The sequence below is a fragment of the Poecilia reticulata genome, linkage group LG13 (assembly GCF_000633615.1).
Source record: "Poecilia reticulata strain Guanapo linkage group LG13, Guppy_female_1.0+MT, whole genome shotgun sequence".
Classification (NCBI taxonomy): Eukaryota; Metazoa; Chordata; class Actinopteri; order Cyprinodontiformes; family Poeciliidae; genus Poecilia; species Poecilia reticulata.
This window is the reverse complement of record NC_024343.1, coordinates 7,844,808-7,864,663: the sequence shown is the minus strand read 5'-3', so window position 1 is coordinate 7,864,663 and position 19,856 is coordinate 7,844,808. Positions and strand designations below refer to the sequence as shown.

Genomic DNA, 19,856 nt, shown 5'->3' with positions numbered 1-19,856 from the left:
ATGGATGGATGGATGGATGGATGGATGGATGGATGGATGGATGGATGGATGGATGGATGGATGGATGGATGGATGGATGGATGGATGGATGGATGTGTGTATTGTCTAGTACTGCCTCCCAATAGACCAGCTGGGGGAACTGGAAACCATTTTTTGTATTAATTAGCTTTAATTTGTGCTTAGCAGATAGTGAGTGGCTTTTTGAAAGTTAGGGGAAAGAAACCCCTCCATACTTATAAATAAAAGTAAACACAAATCAAATCTTAATGTAGGAGAGTTCCAGTAGCTTTCAGTGCCGTTCAGTTCTCAGAGGTTTCCTGGGAGGTATGTATGTACTTTGAAGGGGACCCACTAATCCCAGATGGGGGTTGGAGAGACTTTGGGTCTTTGTGTTGTGGCTCTCGCCTGAACTGCCAGGCATCATCAGGACACTCCAACCAGAGGGAAAAGTCGGTTCAGGAGGTTAAAAGGAAATTTACTAATCCAAGCTGTGAATCTTCATGCTGCAGTCAGTTAACATTTCTCCTCATTGTCAGTCATGTATTTTCTTCTGCTTAAACTTGTTTTAATGAAGCAGGCCTGCACCCGCACCTACCTCATCCTGCTTCTCTAGAGGAAAGGTAAACATAAAGCAAAATGAAAAGATACGTTCAACATGCAGTGTGTAACTTTTATGAAAATATGTTTTTCAAATATTTGTTAAAACTGACACTATGTTGTAACAGTATAATATTCTCATTGTGTAATAAAATATACAGTGCCTTGCAAAAGTATTCACACCCCTTTAACTTTTGTAATATTTTGTCACATTACAACTACAAATATAAATACATTTAATTGGAATTTAATGTGAAAGACTAACACAAAGTGGTATGCAGATATGAAGTAGACAGAAAACATGACCCAAAACATTTTTTACATTTAAAAATTAAAAAGTTTGGTGTGCAAAAGTATTCATCCCCCTGAGTAAATACTTTGTGGAACCACCTTTGGCTGCAATTACATCTGCTTGTCTTTACGGTTTGTCTCTACCAGCTTTGTGACATTTTTGCTCTGTCTTTTTTGCAAATCATTTCCAGCTCAGTCAGATTAGATGGAGAATGTTGGTGAACAGCATTTTCCTGATCTTGCCACAGATTCTGGTTTTGGTTTAGGTCTAGACTTTGACTGAGCCATTCTAACACATAAATATGCTTTGCTTTAAATCATTCCATTGTAGCCTGGCTTTATATTTAGGATGTTTGTCCTGCTGGAATCTGAACCTYCGCAACRTTTTCTTCCAGCGTTGCTCTGTATTCGATTCCATTCATCTTCCCATCAACTCTGACCGTCTTCCCTGTCCCTGCTGAAGAGAAGCACCCAGAGCATGATCCTGCCACCACCATATTTGACAATGGGGATGGTGTGTTCAGAGTGATGTGCAGTGTTAGATCTCCTCAATACACCACGTTTTGCATTTTGGCCAAAAAGTACACTTTTGTTCTGGTCTGACCAAAGCTCTTTCTCTTTCTATGTTCGACTTTCTCTTCTTGCCACTCTTCCATAAAGATCATTTGTTCAGTGATGACTAATAGTTGTCCTGTGGAACAGATTCCTCCTCTGAGCTGTTTGTCTCTCCATCTGGTCCAGAGTCACCATGAGCCTATTGGCTGCATGTCTGATCAGAGCTCTCCTTGTTCAGCCTGGAGGTTTAGGTGGACGGCTTTGTCTTAGYAGATTTACAAGTTTTGTTCTCAATGTGCTAATAGCGGAGAAACAACTTAAGGTTACATTAAAACTATCTGCTGTCATCGGTGGCTATGCTAACTAGCCTGATTATTCATGTCAGATTCCACTGGGGGGAACCAGCTATAGGATAGCAGAGAGCAAGGGAGAAGGTTTGATCAGTGTGTACACGAGGGTGATGGTCAGAGCTAAGACCCTCCTCCTGGCTCTGATTGGTTGTTTCTGGCAGGAAATGGTATATTTCCGCTGTTGACAGCAAGACCAGAGGGAGAAGAGGAAGTTGATTCTTTCACAGATTATCTTTCTCATACCATACTGTCAATACATAGTAAACATTTTAACAAATACATAAAAATATGTTTATAAAAGTTATGTACTTCAGTTTTAATAGAAGCTATGTTTTTTTTGCCTGCTGGAAGCTGAACCTCCGCTCCACAAATAAATAGTTTATTTATTTCTTAGAGGTAAAAGTTGACTAACACCCATCAGCTTTAGGTTAGTAATGTCTTAAGGACTTTAGTAACAAACTTCTGTCCAGTCATTTGCTCTGAGTGGCAGTAATTTGTCCTGCAGTATCAATACATGTCTACAATTTTTTTTTTAATCCAAAAGCATCTCTTTCCCTCTTAACATGGTTGTTAACAGAAAAATCACCCCATGCATTAGTTCGTCCAGTCTCAACTGTTTAAGTTAATTTTTATCAGGATCTCCACAAGATTCACCTTAAAGTTTTGAGCAGCAACAGAACTTGAAACATTAAAATCGTATTTTGGCTGCTCTTCACGCCTTGCCTGATAAATCCAAAACAGAACTGAAAATTATTTTTCTTCTCACAAATAAAGAAGCAGTGGATTCTGTGCTAGTATGGCTCTATATTTTACCAGTAAAACAGTTCATTCTTTGTGAACTGACACATCATAAATAAACTGTGTAGAATTGAATTGAACATAAATATGATGGAGTTTGGACATTTAGTGCTTGAAAGGAAATGCTGTGGTGGATTTTACAGAGCGCTGTTTCAGACCTACTGAGTTACCTTCCATTTCTAACCTGAAAAAGAGCAGAAGGAAGGAAAGAACCTTACCAGGCCACAGCTATGTCTGAACTGTGTCATACGGATTAAAGGAAATTGGGCTGGCAGGGGATTTCAGTTACCTGGTGTCCCGCCAGGCTGCTGCGCTTGTTAATGTAACACATTAATATACCTCTAGAATACAGGACTATCAGTATGATTATAAAATGCTTGTGTTTAATATTAGTACCTTTTTTAAATATACAATATGATATCACAGTAGGGAAGAGTAGCTCTACATTTGGAGTGTTTATTGTTTCTCATATAAAATCTGAATTTTTATTCTTTAGGAATGCACATAAAACATACATATATATATGTGTGTGTGTGTGTAAATGTTTTATGTGAAAGAAACTAGAATACTACTATATACACATAGCAAGGCACAAATATATTGTATAAAATGCATTTAAATGTATATAATACACATACAAAAGTAGAAATAAATACAATTAAAATAAATTGCACTGATAATCATACATTTACAAAATTATGTGTACTTTGCATTTTCATCGAGCGGCAAATTTTACTGRAAAACTGTCAAGAAACAGCTAAAAAAAATGTATTAAAACAATTTACAACATCACACTTCAGAAAACATTAAATTGCACAGTTGTTATAAAAACGTTCTACCTTTTGTAAAATAAGACAAAAATAGGCTACAGATTTTACTTCACAACTGTTTACTAGAGGGGCAGCTAATCCCGCCCTAGAGGAGAAGCCGCCCTGAGCAGCTACCCACTTTACTCATAACTGAAATTGCTACTGGGGCCAGATTGATTTGGATAGCTCCATTCATTATTGAAATCATTTCAAAATGGCCACTTTGTATTTATTCAGGTTTGTCTGATATTAAAATGAATCTGATGATTTGAAGCCTTTAAGTGTGAAAAAGAAGAATTAGAAGAAACCAGCAGGGGGCAGATAGTTTTCACATCAGTTTATTTCCAGTACAGAAATAAATAAAGTGCCTCTCTGCTTCCTGGATGATTAATCCAATAACTCCTCGTAACAACTATTCGTTTTTCAGATGCTTTTATCCAAAGCCAGTTTAAAACACGCAGATCTTATTTATCCTGCAGATTTAGCTGTGGTGCAGATCGCTTCCAGCCATCTGCATGTTTGATCACACACGCTAAGAGTTTAATGTCCCTCCATCGGAGCTTTGAACCCTCCCGGTGCCCTTTTGGCCCAGTTCTCCAGCCTCCCGTGCCTCTGAGCTGGGCTCCCTGTTGTAATCCCTCTGTGACTCTTATGTTCTTCTGGCCTCCAGAACACCATTAATCTTTTTTTATGAAGGAGCATAACAAAGATGTCTTGGGAAAAGCTGCACATGCTCATTATGTTTTACTTAGCTGTAAATGTGACCTTTTGTTTGTGACACATGGACGGTGAGCTGGCGTGAAGCTTTATGTCTCCTAGACTCTCTCTGATCCACATGTAGAAACAAAACATTTCTGCATGTGGATCAAATCAAAATCATCCACTAATTGACTATTTACAGGGCTCCAGAAAAGCCCTAATGGATTTGATATTAAATCCCTCTTAGATATTTAAAGTGTCCCTTTGGAGTGGCTTGCTGAACAGCCAAAGCCCTTTCTTTTTTACAAGAAGGCCAATTTAAGCCCATCATTGTGTCGGAATGGAGCAGCCAAGCCTAGGCGGCTGTTAGGTGGGATTATGGGACGACAGTAGGGAAGGGCAGCACGATGCAGGGGAGAGGGAAACAGCCCGTTCTACCATCAATGACTTCCAGATGGGCTCTAATACCCAGGTCCTCTTACTGAAGATACACACGCAGCATGCTTACTCTGCGCTCCATGAGGGGCTCAAACATGGGATTTTTCTAATGAGAGTGACTGGGCTTTTATGTGAAAAGTCAGATAACATAAATTTCAATATGGCTTTCCTGCTCTTTAATGCACCATTAAAGCTTTGACAAAAAAAACTTAGTCTATTAACCAAAGTCAGGGATCTTTGGTGTCAGCTACTTTCCTTTTGATGTGAAGGGAACCTCACCTGAAACTCTGCAGGTTTTACTGCTGGATTTCAGCAAAGAAGTTCAAGAAAATAGTAAGGTAATATCTTAATGTTTAATTGAAAATCTAACTTTATCCTTTTGTTGTTTGCAGATGTGGCTGGCCCCAGCTGCGGTCCACCTCTGCTCTTTGATTTCTGGAAAAACTGAAATGGAGGATTTTTCTTCGGAGCATTGAACACACCATTTAGGTTGCTTTTGTCTTCATTTGTACTTTGTCGCTTTCACATAAATACCATCAATTAGTAAATGTTTTATCGTCAGTTGGTATTGTTTGTCATTTGTGTTGTACAGAATTCTTATTTTTTATTATTTTTATAAGACTCAGATCAGATGTAAAGTTGAGATTAGGAGTGATGATCCAGGTGAGAGAGGCGTACCTGCAGCTCCTCTTCCACTGCACAGGGCAGACATCAGCAGATGCAGACAGTGTAGTGGTCAGAGGGAATGATGTCATTTACATGCTGACCGCTGACTTAGTCTGAACAGCTAGTCCAYTTTCAGCACCACTGGTTCCAGCAGTATGGTGCTGCGGACCCTTTAATGAAACAGGATGGTTTGTTTTTGATTGTTGGATTATTAATACTAGTTTTTTGCTGGTTATTGCTTTATATGTGCTTGTATATAATATATATATATAGCTTTTTTTGCTTTAGTTTAAAAACCAGGATGCTTAATTTTTTTCTATGACTGATTAATTTTTTTCTAAAGTGATTCTTGCCTGAATTGTGACATAAAACATGGATGAAATTTCATTTTAACTGCTCAGAAAAATATTCTGAAATTTGTACACTAAATAGAAGTATGATTTACACCAACAACAACAAAAACCCAGTGTGAGTGTTTATGTAAAGTTGGTCATGGCAAGAAACTGTGCTTTACTCATCCCAGGTATCCCTGATCTTTTATCTGGTTCCACATTTGAAGATTGCCAGTTGATGATTTGTTGATTGCTCTGAGAGCAGAACTCCCTTCATGTGAACTGCATGAACAGCTGAGAGGGAGATAAAGGAAGAGGTGCTGATGTAAAACAGAATCTGGTGGCTGCATAACTCATGATCCAACAGGAGGTAAAGCAGCACACAGCGCTCTGATCATCCCATTCTGCTGTCACTTCTCTCCTTTCAGCAGACTTTTTACAACTTCACTTTTAATTGCAATCTAATTCACATTTTGACTCACATTAGTACTAAACTATAAAAAATGCTTTGTGATTGTGCAAGGAATCACAAAGAAATTATTTTTAAATGACAGAAATAACCTCTCATGCGCTTAAACCACACCAGGAAGTGTGGTTTACGTTTGAATTTAACTCTTTACACATCTTCTACATTCTCACAGTGTTGTTGAGTATTTTTTTATTGTTAGAGAAGAAAAAAAATGAGCAGAACAGTGTAAACATTTTTCTCTCTTTATTTAAACTGACTTTAGTTTCCCAGTTTTATTTTTTTAAAACTACTGCGAATGAATATGAAAAGGTTGGGAAAAGGACTGTTATAATCTTTTTTACTTCAATAATACTGAATGCATATCACCAGGTTGTAAAGAACGTATCTGTAAAAATTCAGGAATTTTCCGTTTCTAACATTTTTCAGAGGTGCAATCTGGAATTCCTAGACCTTAAATGTTTGACATGGCTTAAGCAGCCAGGATCCTCTGGCAATAGGGAAGGAATCTGAGCTGTGTGGTGACAGTCACACCACGCTCAGTCCAGTAGGAAAATAACACCAAATAAAGCTGACTGGAAATTAAATGGTTAGAATCAAACTGCTGGAAGAGACATGAACTTGTACAAATATGCTGTTAACAAGTGCAAAACTACTCTGCTTATGCACACAGTTTTATTTGTATAGTTACTTTTTCTTTTTTATATAAAATTTGGTTAGAAACACCACTTTAATGTTCTGAGTGTTTGACTGCTAGTCTTCCAAATAAACAAAGGAGAGGAACCTATCAGTTCCTTTTGCTCTGAATGACAAGCAAATGAATTGTTATAATGATAAACTCTGGATTTGGATGCAGAATTTTTGTTTGGCTGATTAATTTAATGCTTTGACCCACTGATTCTAATTTCTAAGAGTTATAATATAAGAAAGGCCTTATCTTTTCTTTCCTTCCTGCATCACATTTGGAGAAGTCCTGGAGGATGTAGTCCTTTACCTAAGCTCAGATGTCCAGAGGTCAAGCTAAATAAAAATATGTTGATTCTGCATCTTTATCAATCATTCAGTTAGTTGTGAAACAGTGACATATCAACCTGTCTGCAACAGCTTTTCATATTTAAAATCTATAATTATTTTAAATCCATTTAAATGTTATTATTCTATGTTTCTCACAGGCACTAAGTTTATTACCAAAATCCAAACTGACACATTTTAACCTGAAAACAAAGCCATTATTATTCTTTATTTATTAATGCATTGTTTTTATTTTTATTTTATCAGAACTGCAAATATATAATTATACTGGGAATACTTGGGAACCCTGTATTATAGTCACCTGTCATGGTATCACTAAACGCATCCAGGTGTCATGGCATTAATACTTAAGGTGTTTCTCAATAATATATTCAATAACTTGACAACAGCATTATGTAACAAGGCATTCTAGGAAAACATATCGTGGCATTAAAGGTGAAGTATCCAGCTTTTATAAGAAATATGCTTTTTGCATATTTGTTGAAACTGTCTCCATGTGGTGTCAGTATGTAGTGAGACAGATAGTCTGTGAAAAGATCAATCTGATGCATTTTCTCCAGAATACAGTTGTGCATTCTGGAGAAATGCACCACTCACGACCAAAACAGCCTATCAGAGCCAGGAGGAGGGTCTTAGCGCTATCAATGGATCCCATGTACTTGCTGCTAAATGTGCTAATGGTGGAGAAACAATTTCTCATTCCAGGTAAACCGTTTAGTCAATGATGATTTATTGTCATACCAGCTAGCATTTGCTTGTTTGTAGTATGAAATTTGGACTCATGTCCCAGATCAAGAAGCCTAATAAATAAATAATAGAGTATATCATCCACAGTCATGGCTGGCCATGCTAACTAGTTTTAGCATTAAGGACAGGCTGTGCTAGCTGCAGCATAGCAGTGAGCAATGGGGAAAGACAGAAGGAGGGATGAGCAGCACCACATAGAGGATGATTGGCAGAACTAAGATACCTTTGAGGTCTGACTGGTTGTTTCTGGGAGAAGGCAGAGGAGCTAAAAAAATTTCACAGATCTGTCTCACAGCACACTGTCACAACATGGCACAACTTTTTCAACAAATATGTTAAAAATATTTTTATACAAGTTGCGTACCGCAACTTTAAAAGGCAACTCAGAAAATATTGATAGTAATATCATTGACCATTTTCCCTTTCTATGCTTTCTTCATCTTCCTGCTTCCATATTTTGTGTATCTCGTCCTGGCTTGTTGTTGTGACCTGGGTGTGTGTTAGACACTTTGTGCTCCTCACACACACAGTTTGCATTCGAGTCTCAGAGTCATCTTCAGTCTTTGCAGCATCTGTTATATACCAATATAAGTGGAGAGGTGGGCACTGACAGTTCAGTATACAGGCTGTATAGATTACAGATGTGCAGTACAGTTCAACAGAGACCATGACTGCTGTTCAGTATCATTGTACTTCAGTATCTTCAGCCGTTCTGGGCTTTCAGAAACTTTTCATGACGTCTCACATGAAGAGAGGGGTTTATCCACACATTAGCTGTCGGTCCAGTGACTTCCTGCATTACTTAGCCCCACTTGGTACTGATGGGAGGAATCTCGGATAGGCATCATTCTGTGGCTAGAACACGCTGAATACTCTTTCAGAGGCTGGAGTGGGGAGCCTGACTTTTTGTGGTACAAAGGTTGATGACTTATTACATCACTGGAACCAGTGAGAACTGGAGAGCAGGACGAAGAGGAGGATGACTGCGGTATGACCGGCAGACCTCTCTGAACCACAGCTGAATTGTAGACGCCCAGGTCGGCCTGCGGACGGGGTAACATCGCTGAGGCGGGCTGTGGCAGCACGGGGTGGACGGCTGAGGCATTGGAGAAGTGGTGAGAGGTGAAGGGCTGGTACGGGACGGCCTCCACGCCATAGTGGGAATATGACTGCATGGGGGCCCACATGCTGCAGTTAACAGAAGGAGAGATGGTCCGCTCGTCTTTCTCTGCCACCCCCGGCCCCGCTCCGGGCTGGGCCTCCATCCCGCTGTACATGCAAGCTTCTCTGGCAGTGATGGCTTCGCCGCAGTAGGGACGAGGGAGCAAGGGTGACTCGTAGGAGGGAGCAGAACGGAAGAAATGCTCCTCTGACATCACCGATGACGACTCCAGATATGGTTGCTTGCGTCCAAGCTCCAAGTGTCGGCTGTTATCTGCAGAGCAAAAGAGTCAACTGACATGTGGACCGCTCCATACTGTTTGTTTTTGTATTATTTCCTTATAAAAACAGTAACGTACCTCTGTGTTTGAAGCAGTGGTAAACTAGACTGGGATCTCTGCTCTGAGGAAAGTGATTGGAGAGAGAATCCTGGGATTCTAAGTTTGACAGAGAAACTCCTGTGTCATACGGATAAGAAGACAGGACCTGAGCATGGCTGGTCAATACTCCAGCCCGGAGCTTCCCTGCCAGGTGGCTGTGTGAGGAGATGATCCTCTGACGAACCATGTTCTTAGAAATGACTGGATAATCTTTCCTAAACATCAGGAACAGAACGGCTTTGTCAGACATTCATTGAAAAGTCAACATTTTCAAAGAGAAGTACAGACGTCTGTCCAAAACAGTCTTATAGAACTAAAAAGTATGCTGATATCAAGGGTATGAGTTAGGGGTGCACCAATGAATCGGCCCTGAGTTTCTTGATTTTGGGAATCCGTGATCAGCTGATACTTACTGCCGAATTTGTCCACTGATCATATCAACCTTGGCAAAGGTCTGAAAATCAGCCACCGTCTTCTTTTGCTCTGCCATGAGAGAGTCTGACTGACAGACCTGCCCACCAGGTCGTGTCAGCACATGTGCTGTTAACTATAGTCACCCCACTGTTGTCAACTCAGTGACTTCCTTAATATATTTAGCAACGTTTCAGACAAAAAAATCAGTATCGGCCAAAATCAGAATCTGTAGATCAGGATTTTTAAGGATTGGTAATTGGCAATCGGCCAGAAAACTGCAAACAGTGCAACCATAGAGTTAGATGTAATATGTTAAAGGATTTATGAGATAATTTCTTCACTGGTGGCTTACTGCAGAAACGTACCCCTCTAGTCTGGAAGCACGCAGGTCTCCTTCTTCACTGCCTCGGAACCCTTTAGCAAAGGGGTTGTTTTCAATCTTCAGTTGAGTGATCTAAAAAAAACATTTTAGTACAACTCTTAGACTTTTTGGGTTAAATCAGTAAGTAAGCCAATAATTAGAACTGATAAGCAAATTTGCTGTGTTGAACAGGAGCTCAGCAACTCTTCAAATGTCATAGCAGTAGAAGTGTTTTGTTTCTATAGTTAACAAATCTCAAATTTAATCAGAAACTGAGATCTAAGATTCCGACATGGAATGCGGGGTGGGACCCCTGACTCATCTCTTATCCAACTCTTCAGGAAGCTGCAGACATGCTAAGTCATTAAGCTGTAAAGGAAGCATCTGTGGTTGAACATTCGTCAACCACAGGAGTGTTGAATCAGTGTGACATTGTAATGCAATACAGAGCAGCAGCACAGTCTGCAGCTACCAACAGCAGAGCCATCTAATCTAATCTAATAAATATTGGGATCAGCAGACTAATGCAGATACTACCATGTTAGTTAGGATACACAATAACTTTTCTTGTATTTAAAGCACTGCATAAAACATTGCTTCCAAATATAGGGGGAATGCCACACTTGCTGAGAAGAATGTTGCTGAATTGTTTCTTTCTCCATTTAAAAAATTGCTCTGTCTACATAATTGTCAAAAGTTTTGACAAAAATACTGAAATACATGTACCTATTGTTGAAACCAAAAGTTTAGATAAAATAATTAAAAAGACACATACACCTTTCTTTATCATTGTCTGAAGTTAAATCAAAGCAAACTTGTCTTGTTAAATGTCAGTTAGAATCACCAAAATTATTTATTTTTGCCAAAAGGTACAATACTGTGAGAAACAATGTTAAAAATGTATTTAATAATGTCTTCAAAATCCAAACATTACATAAAGAATTATTACTGTCTCTTTAAACAATGGGGGAAAGCCCAGATGATAATGTCATGTCTTTGGAAGCTTCTGATAGGTTAACTGACACATTTGTGGATGTAGTCTAACATCTCATCTTCATCTCTGCAGACATGCTCTATGGTCTCATGTAACTGAAGTGGAACAGTTTGGTCCCAATGACCATCGATCCATTTGGAAGAAAAATGGAGAGGCTTGTACCACCCTAATTATGATGGTGATTTTCGAATCGTGGCTTTGAAAAAGGTTATGATGAAAAGATGTTACCTGGATAGGAAAATTATTTGCACCGCCGTTTTGATGAAACAAAGCTTAACTTTTAGTGGTCAAATGGACCAAAGTTCAGTGTAAATAGCCAAGATTTTTTTTTGTCTACATTTAAAACCAGATGTATTTATGATTTAATACAAATAAAATTATATTAATTAAATAATATTTTTTCAGGGTTTTTAATGATTGGTAATCGTCAGTCGGCCAGAAAATTGCAGTTGGTGCACCACTGGTTATGTTTTCTGGACATTCTAAGCAAATCTATAGATTTTTATTACTCAGATCTGTGGCTGTTGACTGTGTGGAGAATAAAAAGTCAGGTTTGTATACCTTATGATTCTGATAAGATGTTACTGAGATGAAGGCCGTCTCATGGAAGACGTGAGAACAGTAGGCAGTGTTCTTTGATCCAAAGGCGTTGTTTTCATCAGCTTTGACAATGTGAAGCCTGGGCTGGTACTTATGCATGGAGTTAAGGATGATCTAGGAAAGTGAAAATTTAGTTGAAGCCACAGAGGAACAGAACATAAATCTAAAACATTTTCTTGGGTTGTTTAGCTTTCTACATCCGGTTTTATAGAGACAGTGGTAAGCAAATCAAAAACMTACGCAAAGATTATTCATTGACACTGATTAAATAAGCCTGTGACGTGAAGACATTTGTTATGTCAGAATTAACTGTGTTCAGAGAATCCAACGGGTTGTTCCTACAGAGCAATATTTGCATCTTTTTAGCCTGTAAAATCAGCAGCGCTAGTTGTGTAGCTCTGTAGTTCTGTAAAAAAGAAAAACTGGAAAACATGATAATACACATAATGATTCACACTGAGATCAGTTTAATAAGCTGTGTTGTGTTGAAAGCGTGTATAAGTTTAACTTAAGCTATTGTTTATGACACAGGTTTGCACAAAGGTGAGACCATGTCTCTGTGACAGACCCCAACTTGTTTACACTGTATGCACATTAGGAAAGTTTTAGTTTTGATCATATCATCATTTTCATGCATATTTTCCATCTCCAAGCTGTATAAACTTGAATGCTTATATAAACGTAACAGTTGATGTCTATTTGTTTAATCTTTAGGGTGGGGCCTAAGGAGATCAACATACCAAGGTGTGCAGAATTATTAGGCAGCTTCTTTTCCTCAGGCAAAATGGGCCAAAAACTAGATTTAAGTGACTCTGAAATGTCCAAAACTGTAAAAAGTCTTTCAGAGGGATGCAACACTCTTCAAATTGGTAGAGCTTATTAACATTTTGGATTSACTGAGCATGTTGTAGTTGTTCAACAATAAAACTAATCCTCAAAACTACAACTTGTGTAATAATTGTGCACACAGTGTACTATGTACTGTGGTTACTATGGTTACAGACCGCATACTAGAGCAAAGTTCCCAAAGTTACCTGTCTCAGACTCTGACAGGTGATGGTGGTTAAATATGTGGTTGGTAGGTGATGTATGCCCTTATTTCTGTGATTCATCTTTGATACAGTACAGGTGAATTTCAGARCTGTTGGATCAAATCTATATCAGACAGAAAACCAAGTGTTTCCTGTTAAATATTTCTTTGAATCTGGCGCTTTTGAGCAGAAAGCTGTTGGAGTCATTGGGATGAGTGGTGAACTCCATTTTTGCATATTTCATCTGACTTGATGGGGACTCTGAGAGCTGTGTAGCAGGTGGTGTGTGTTGTGCGTTTAGGTTGTTAGGTGGCTGCAGGTCAGCTGACTGACATCCCTCTGCTCACCGCAGCTCCATGCTGTGCCCAGTCAGGCATTAGCAGCAGTAGAGCAGGGTCACCACTGGTCCAGCACTGTCAGCAATGATGAACATCAAGCTGCGCTCTCTTCCTCCCTTTCTAGACTCTCCTGAGAAGCCTTCACCTCAAGGGGGCTCCCAAAGAGAGGCAAAGGTTGAAAAGGCTGTGGGCTGCTACACTTTGCTCGAATACTGAACTACTCCTTCCTCATTTTCTCCTCTTGCTGAGGGAGACTGAAATAAGCTCAGTATTTTCCTACCTCTGCTCTGCTGTCTGTGGGTGATACTGAAACTCCTGCACCGCCAGTGGCTAAAGAAAAAGATTAGCCTTGTGTGTGTTTTTTTTTTCATTTACCAGGATGTTAGTTTTGGATAAGTTGAAAAGTTATTTTATACTAAGAACCCTAATCCTGCCACAATACTTAAGTTGCAATTGATATTCTTCAATTTACAAGTTGGAGTTGTGTGACAGAATGCGTGAAATTAAACTCAGTAGAAAGATATAATAGTGTGATTTAATTCAGTTATTTTATTTGTCTCAGAAAATAAAATCATCCAGATACATATCTTCAAAGAGTTGTTGTGGATGGGGTTACTGTGGGCATGAAGGAACTCCAGTAGCAGTCAGCCTTGCAACTCATATGAGAAAGACCCTTACTGAAGACTTTTGCTCAAAATCTCATCCTGCGTATGGAAAATGGAAAGTATGACACTCTCATGACTGTCATAACATAATAACAGCTTATTATCCAGAAAGCAGAGATAATATTATTCAGTAACATGTCCTGGATAAAACAGCAAGCTCTGCTAATCCATCTCATTTGCTTTGGCTGCTCCTCTTTAACTTTTGTGTGGCCGTGTGCTTAGAACGACGGCAGAGAGACATTGGAGTCTGGGATCAGATCCTTGCCTATTATGATGGATGGAAGAGATGGTTTGAACTTCCTCCAATTTACAGTAAGTTCCATAGCATCAAATTTGTGCATTACTTATGCCACGGGCAAACATTGGCAATACATAGTTATCATGTGACGTCATACTTCTGGAAACTTTGTAGCTGACTGACATTTGGATAGATATCTGTAACTAACTGCCATGACAGTGGCTATGAATAAATCAGCTAAACCATATTCTCTGTCTTAATATGGGTCAATCCCGACAGAGCAATTCTGTTTATATATCCTGCTCTTGCACATTGGTCAAGATTGTCAATATAGTTTCTTTTTGTTGGTCTTGAAGCTGAGAGTCCAAACCCTCAGTATGAGGCCAGTAGTGCAGGACATGGGGCTGGTTTTTACCAGACTTGATATCTGCAATAAGGGAAGAATATACAGTAGTTTAGCTGTAGTGTTTTGGCCGCTGCAGCTTCTGTACCCGCCGTTACCTGATTATGCAGAACTCAGGTCTCCTCTCCATACAGACAGAATGAACCAGTCAGCCATGGCAAAAAGACTTTCTGAAACACTAACATCTTCCCAAAGAGTAAATAAATAACTCAAGCAAAAGTGAAGTTCAACTTATATGAAACAAGAGAACATTTTCTGTCCGTTTTGTCAGCACCCGGTTGATTGCAGGCGCAAAGATACCATGACTACTCAGAAACATAGAATAAGAACGAAGCTAGCTAGCTGCTAGCTACCTGCTAACTTGGTCTTGAATCAGACATATTTTTTGTTGAGCATCTTTAAAAGGAAGATTTCGTTAAATATCAAAAGAAGACTCTTCCTTTTGCACATATTTTTTTAATGTTCAGTTGAACCACAGCAGTTTGTTTAATTTATGTATTGAAGTATTTTTATTTACACTTGGTAGGTAGCTGATTTCAGACAGTTAGCCAAAATTAGTTAACATTTATATTTATCTATTTTATGTTTTTGACGCACTAAACGTATTGTGAGATTTTGTATCTATTTATATATTAATATATTTTGATTCTAGTGACTGTTTATGAAGGAAAAAAAACAACTTATTTTTTAAAGTTACATATTTGTTTGACCAAAACCAAAATAAAATAAAATAAAAGGCAGAAAATGTGGAATTTCATCTGTGATAGCGTTTTCAAGTCATAAAAAAAATTATGGCAAAATGTTCTACTTAGAACATGTTTGATGTTCAGACTTGACAACAAAGATTTTAAACAGAGATTTCCAACACGGTTTCCCAGTTATATAACATTTCTCCAGTTGAGAGTGAGGAGAAGAAAACCCTGAAAGGCTTATTTACATAAAACAGCTTCMTGAAGAACACAGGGCTTAAGAGAAGTTCTAACAAAAACAAAAACTGATAAAAAAAAAAACACTTGCATTTCCATCACACATCACTAAGTCTAAATATCGTTCTATTATTTTTCTTGAAACATAAATCCATATTTATATTTTATGGATTATTAGGGTCTATCACTTTATGACATGATTACTTAAATTTTTAAAGGATGAAATAACCTTTAAAATGATTGAATTAGGCCTAAGGACAAATTTAACGGGGCAGTATTTTGTAAAATCAACTTTTTTGAGCTTTACTTTAAAATGTACGTGGAATGTTGCCTTGATTTTTTCATGCATGTTTGAGAAATCCTATAATCTCCTTGGCAACCATTCAGCTGTGCAAAATGTTTAAGAGCTGCAGTTTCCAAGCTTCTGCCTCACAGAACAGYCCTCCTCATTAATCCCCCACTGAGCTCCTCAGACTAGCCAGCAGCAATTAGCAAACACCTGGTGGAACCATACATCTGCTGAGTTCATTATAGGAGCTACTTGTCAGTGAAAGGCTGGTAAAATCATTATTAAAGGGTTAATTGTTAGGTTCTGTGTTTTTCTGGGTATTGAGTTTCTTTCTGTGTCTAGTCCTGTTTTCCCCTGTGAGTTTCTGTGCTGTCTTGATTGATCCCAGATGTGTCTCGTACCTGTGATTACCCTAACAGTGTATTTAGTCCCACATGTTGTCTGTGTTCCTCATCGGGTCCTCGTCAATGTTACGTCTATTGTCCATCGTGTTTTCTGCCATCTGCCAGATTTCTGTGTTCCTGAGTTCTCTGGATTTATCTTTAAATTCTTCATAAAATGTCTGCCTGGGCCTATGAGCGTCATTCTCATCGAAACCATATCACTTCATGACAGAAGGACCCGACCAGTTCCAGTGGCGCAACTACACATTATTCAGGTGGATTCGAAAACATAGAGCTTCCGAGCTTCCTAGTGCCTCCTCCGAGTGCCATGGAGCAGCCCCCAGAGTCTGATGCTTCCCTGCCTCCCTGTGCTCCTCTCAAGCCGCTCTGGAGTTTCCAGAGTTCGCTGATTTGGCTCCGCCCCCTGAGTTCGCCAGTGCTCCGCCTCCCTGCGCTCCAGAGCCTGCAGCTGGCTCTCCAGCCGGCCCTCCGGAGCCTCCACAGCTCTGCTTCCTGTGCCGGCGGCGCCCGCCGGACTGTTCCTCTTGGACTGAGTTTTGTTTTGCTGTGGACTCTTTCTGCAGCACTTAAGGTTCCTAAGAGCACAGTGGCCTCCATAATCCTTACATGGAAGAAGTTTGGGATGACCAGAACTCTTTCATCCAGCCAAATTGTGCAATTGTGGGAGAAGAGCCTTGGTGAGAGAGGGAAAGAAGAAGAAGCCAAAGGTCTGAGCTCCAGAGATGGAGAAAGTTCCACAAAGTCAACTATCACTGCAGCCCTCCACCAGTCAGGGTTTTATGTCAGTGGCTGGATGAAATCCTTGTCCCAATCGCCGTGCTTCCATCAAATAAGACATGTGAAAGCCTGCATAGAGTTTACCAAAAGACACATGAAAGACTCACAGACAGAGAAATGAGATTCTCTGGTCTGATGAGATGAAGATTGAACTTTTTGGTGTTAATTCTAAGAAAACACTGCTCATCACCTGCCCAATACAATCCCAGGAGTAAAACGTGGTGGCAGCAGCATCATGCTATGGGTATATTTTTCAGCTGCAGGGATAAGATGACAACTGAAGCAAAGATGAAAACGGAGAGATTCTGGAAGAAAACCTCTCCCAGAGTGCTCAGGACCTTAAATGTGCCGAAGGTTCACCTTCCAACAAGACAATGACCCGAAGCACACAGCTGAAATAGCAAAGGAGTGACTTCAGAACAACTCTGAAACCATTCTTTACTGGCCCAGCCAGAGCCCTCACCTAAAACCAATTGAACATCTCTGGAGAGACCTGAAAACGGCTCCACCAATGTTCACCATCCAACCTGACAGAACTTTAGAGGATCTGCAGGGAAGAATGGCAGAGAATCCCCAAATCCAGGTGTGAAAAATTTGTTGCATCRTTCCCAAGAAGACTCCTAGCTGTACTAGATCAAAAGGTGCTTCTACTCAATACTGAGCAAATTTCTATATTTCTGTTTTTTCTGTCAAGATGGGATGCTGAATGTACGTTCATGAGAAAGTTCATAATCAAAAGTTATKAACTTTTTTGATTTTTAGCAAATGGCTGCAGTGAAAGAGTAAAAAATTTGAAAGGGTCTGAATACTTTCCGTACTCACTGTATTTGAATTTCCTCAGAGTTATAATCGTGCTATTTAAGGATTAATGAGATGAAGATGAGAGGTTGTCCTATATTGTGTAATGAAGATAATGAGCAGACATGGGGATATGTTGTCCTGTGGACAGCAGCAGACCTCCTGGTCCCGCCATCCCCTGCTCGGCCTCCGACTCCTTCTGTTCTCATTACTCGACCTTTTCACTGCCCAGGCTCTCAACCCGATGTGACAACAGGCTCCACCACTGATCTGAGAGGTTATGAACCTAATGAGCCTGCCCAGTGATGAGATGGCTTCAGACAAGCTATCCCAGAGTTCCCTGGGGAGAACTGCCACAGTCACACTCCTCACACACTCTCCTATGCACTTGTTCTCTCCTTCCATTCCATCATTTAGGAGTCAGCACATGAAGAGGCCCTCCATCATGGTGCTGCTCATCTCTGGTGATGAGTTAATAATAGTTGGGATTAGGGAAAAATACTAATATTAAAACCAATAGAAATCAATATAGTGTCTTAATATGACTAGAAATACAAACTTGTGTGCGTGTGTGTGTAATAATCACCAGCAGATGTATTTTAGATAAATGACAGCACACCTGCTCAGTCCTGTCCATCCATCTGTTTGCTTGCTCCAGTCTGGGAAACATGTGATAATGTTATGTAATTTTTCAGCACAATGTTTAGGGACAAAAGCCATAATATCAGTGTCATGTTCCACTGTATCTGTTATGTGCTGAGTTATTTCAAATCTTCCAGGATATAAGATGTTCATTCTCCGTCACTGTTTAGAAAAATAGAGTATAAATATCCTTTATTGTCTCATCATGGTAAATTTTTGCAACAGCATTAAAGTGAAAGACAATCAAGTCAAGTAAATAGAAAATGAAATGTATAAGAACAGAAAAAGGAAAAAATAGTGTACAGCCAGGGCAAGATTTTAACATAAATACCATGTAGTTATAAAAAAATAGCATACTTTACTTCCTTTGCTTTACTTCCAACTCTCGTGTTTTTCTTTGTGAATCCAGTTAACTTTTCTATTGTTAGTAGAGGAGCCTTGTTCTGATGACTTCCTGAATGTGGATTGAGTGAGAACCAGAGACACAGAGACAAAGGCCCAATTCAAAGGCATTGGGCATTATATTTTGTAATCTAATTTCTTTTAAGTTACCATATTTTTCGCACTATAAGGCGCACCTAAAAACCTGCAATTTCCTCAAAAGCTGACAGTGTGCCTTATAATCCGGTGTGCCCTATCTATGGACCAATACTGAGCCACAACAGGTCTAGCAACTACGGTAAGCAGCTGCCGATTTAATTTTACCCGTAGAAGAAGAAGCGTGCGGTGCATGCTGGGATAGTTGTCAGAATGCTGGTTTGTTAATAAAGTTTGACTGACCTTCCTACGGACCTGATTAATCAGGTCGTCTGCAGGTTATTTAGCACCACGCTCTCCATGAACATGCTGTGCGCGAACGGAGAAGGGTGACCATCGTCCGGCCATGCCCCGGCCCAGTTGCGGAAGGCTCTCCTCGCTGACCGAGGAGGGGAGGAGGGCGGGGAAGAGAGACAGAGACTGCGGCGATCGCAACACCAACACCGTGAGTGAAACAATGACTGGGGCAGCATACTATATAAAGTATTCGGGGACCACTTCTTTATTATTACACATCAACATTTGTATGGGACGGGTGACAACCCTAACTGTAGTGTCTACTCTATGTGCCTTATAATGCGGTGTGCTTTATATATGAAAAAAGTTTTAAAATAGGCCATTCATTGAAGGTGCGCCTTATAATCCGGTGTGCCTTATAGTCTGGTAAATACGATATATATGATACATATAGCATTTTTTTAGCAACTGAAGATAACATAAGCTGTTTCTATGTCAAATGTGCACAAATCTTTGTCTATACTCTGCTAGTATCCTAATCGCCATGCTTCCATCAAATAAGAAATTAAATTAAAATTATGCATGACTAAGCTTGTTCCACACAATAAGCCATTAAAACTCATGGAAGCGATTGATGTAAGTTTGGTAATTGAACTGTGGTGCTACACTCATCATCTATCAGCCATCAGAGGAGACCTCAGGTGGTGGAGCAACATGCCCTTTATAAGAAGCAGCTGCATCTGCAGTTTTTTGAGGAAATTGTAGTTGATGATTTTAAAGCCCTCTCCTTGGGCTGCCACCTTATCGTGGTGGAGGGGTTTGAGTGTCCCAATGATCCTAGGAGCTATGCTGTCTGGGGCTTTATGCCCCTGGTAGGGTCA

General features: G+C 39.6%; 2 protein-coding genes across 2 annotated transcripts in view; one reads left to right on the top strand and one right to left on the bottom strand.

Moving 5' to 3' along the window:
* The window catches only part of brip1 (BRCA1 interacting helicase 1), a 104,990-nt gene extending 99,892 nt beyond the window's left edge, over positions 1 to 5,098 (top strand). Inside the window, exon 25 of the mRNA XM_008425200.1 lies at positions 4,930 to 5,098. Coding sequence (XP_008423422.1) covers positions 4,930 to 5,013 — 84 coding nt within the window. The 3' untranslated portion in view covers positions 5,014 to 5,098. The remainder of the gene's footprint in view (positions 1 to 4,929) is intronic.
* A 399-nt stretch (positions 5,099 to 5,497) lies between these two features.
* The window catches only part of tbx4 (T-box transcription factor 4), a 33,599-nt gene continuing 19,240 nt past the window's right edge, over positions 5,498 to 19,856 (bottom strand). Inside the window, exons 6-9 of the mRNA XM_008425199.2 lie at positions 11,652 to 11,804; positions 10,101 to 10,189; positions 9,301 to 9,536; positions 5,498 to 9,215 (exon numbers count right to left, since the gene is read on the bottom strand). Coding sequence (XP_008423421.1) covers positions 8,551 to 9,215; positions 9,301 to 9,536; positions 10,101 to 10,189; positions 11,652 to 11,804 — 1,143 coding nt within the window. The 3' untranslated portion in view covers positions 5,498 to 8,550. The remainder of the gene's footprint in view (positions 9,216 to 9,300; positions 9,537 to 10,100; positions 10,190 to 11,651; positions 11,805 to 19,856) is intronic.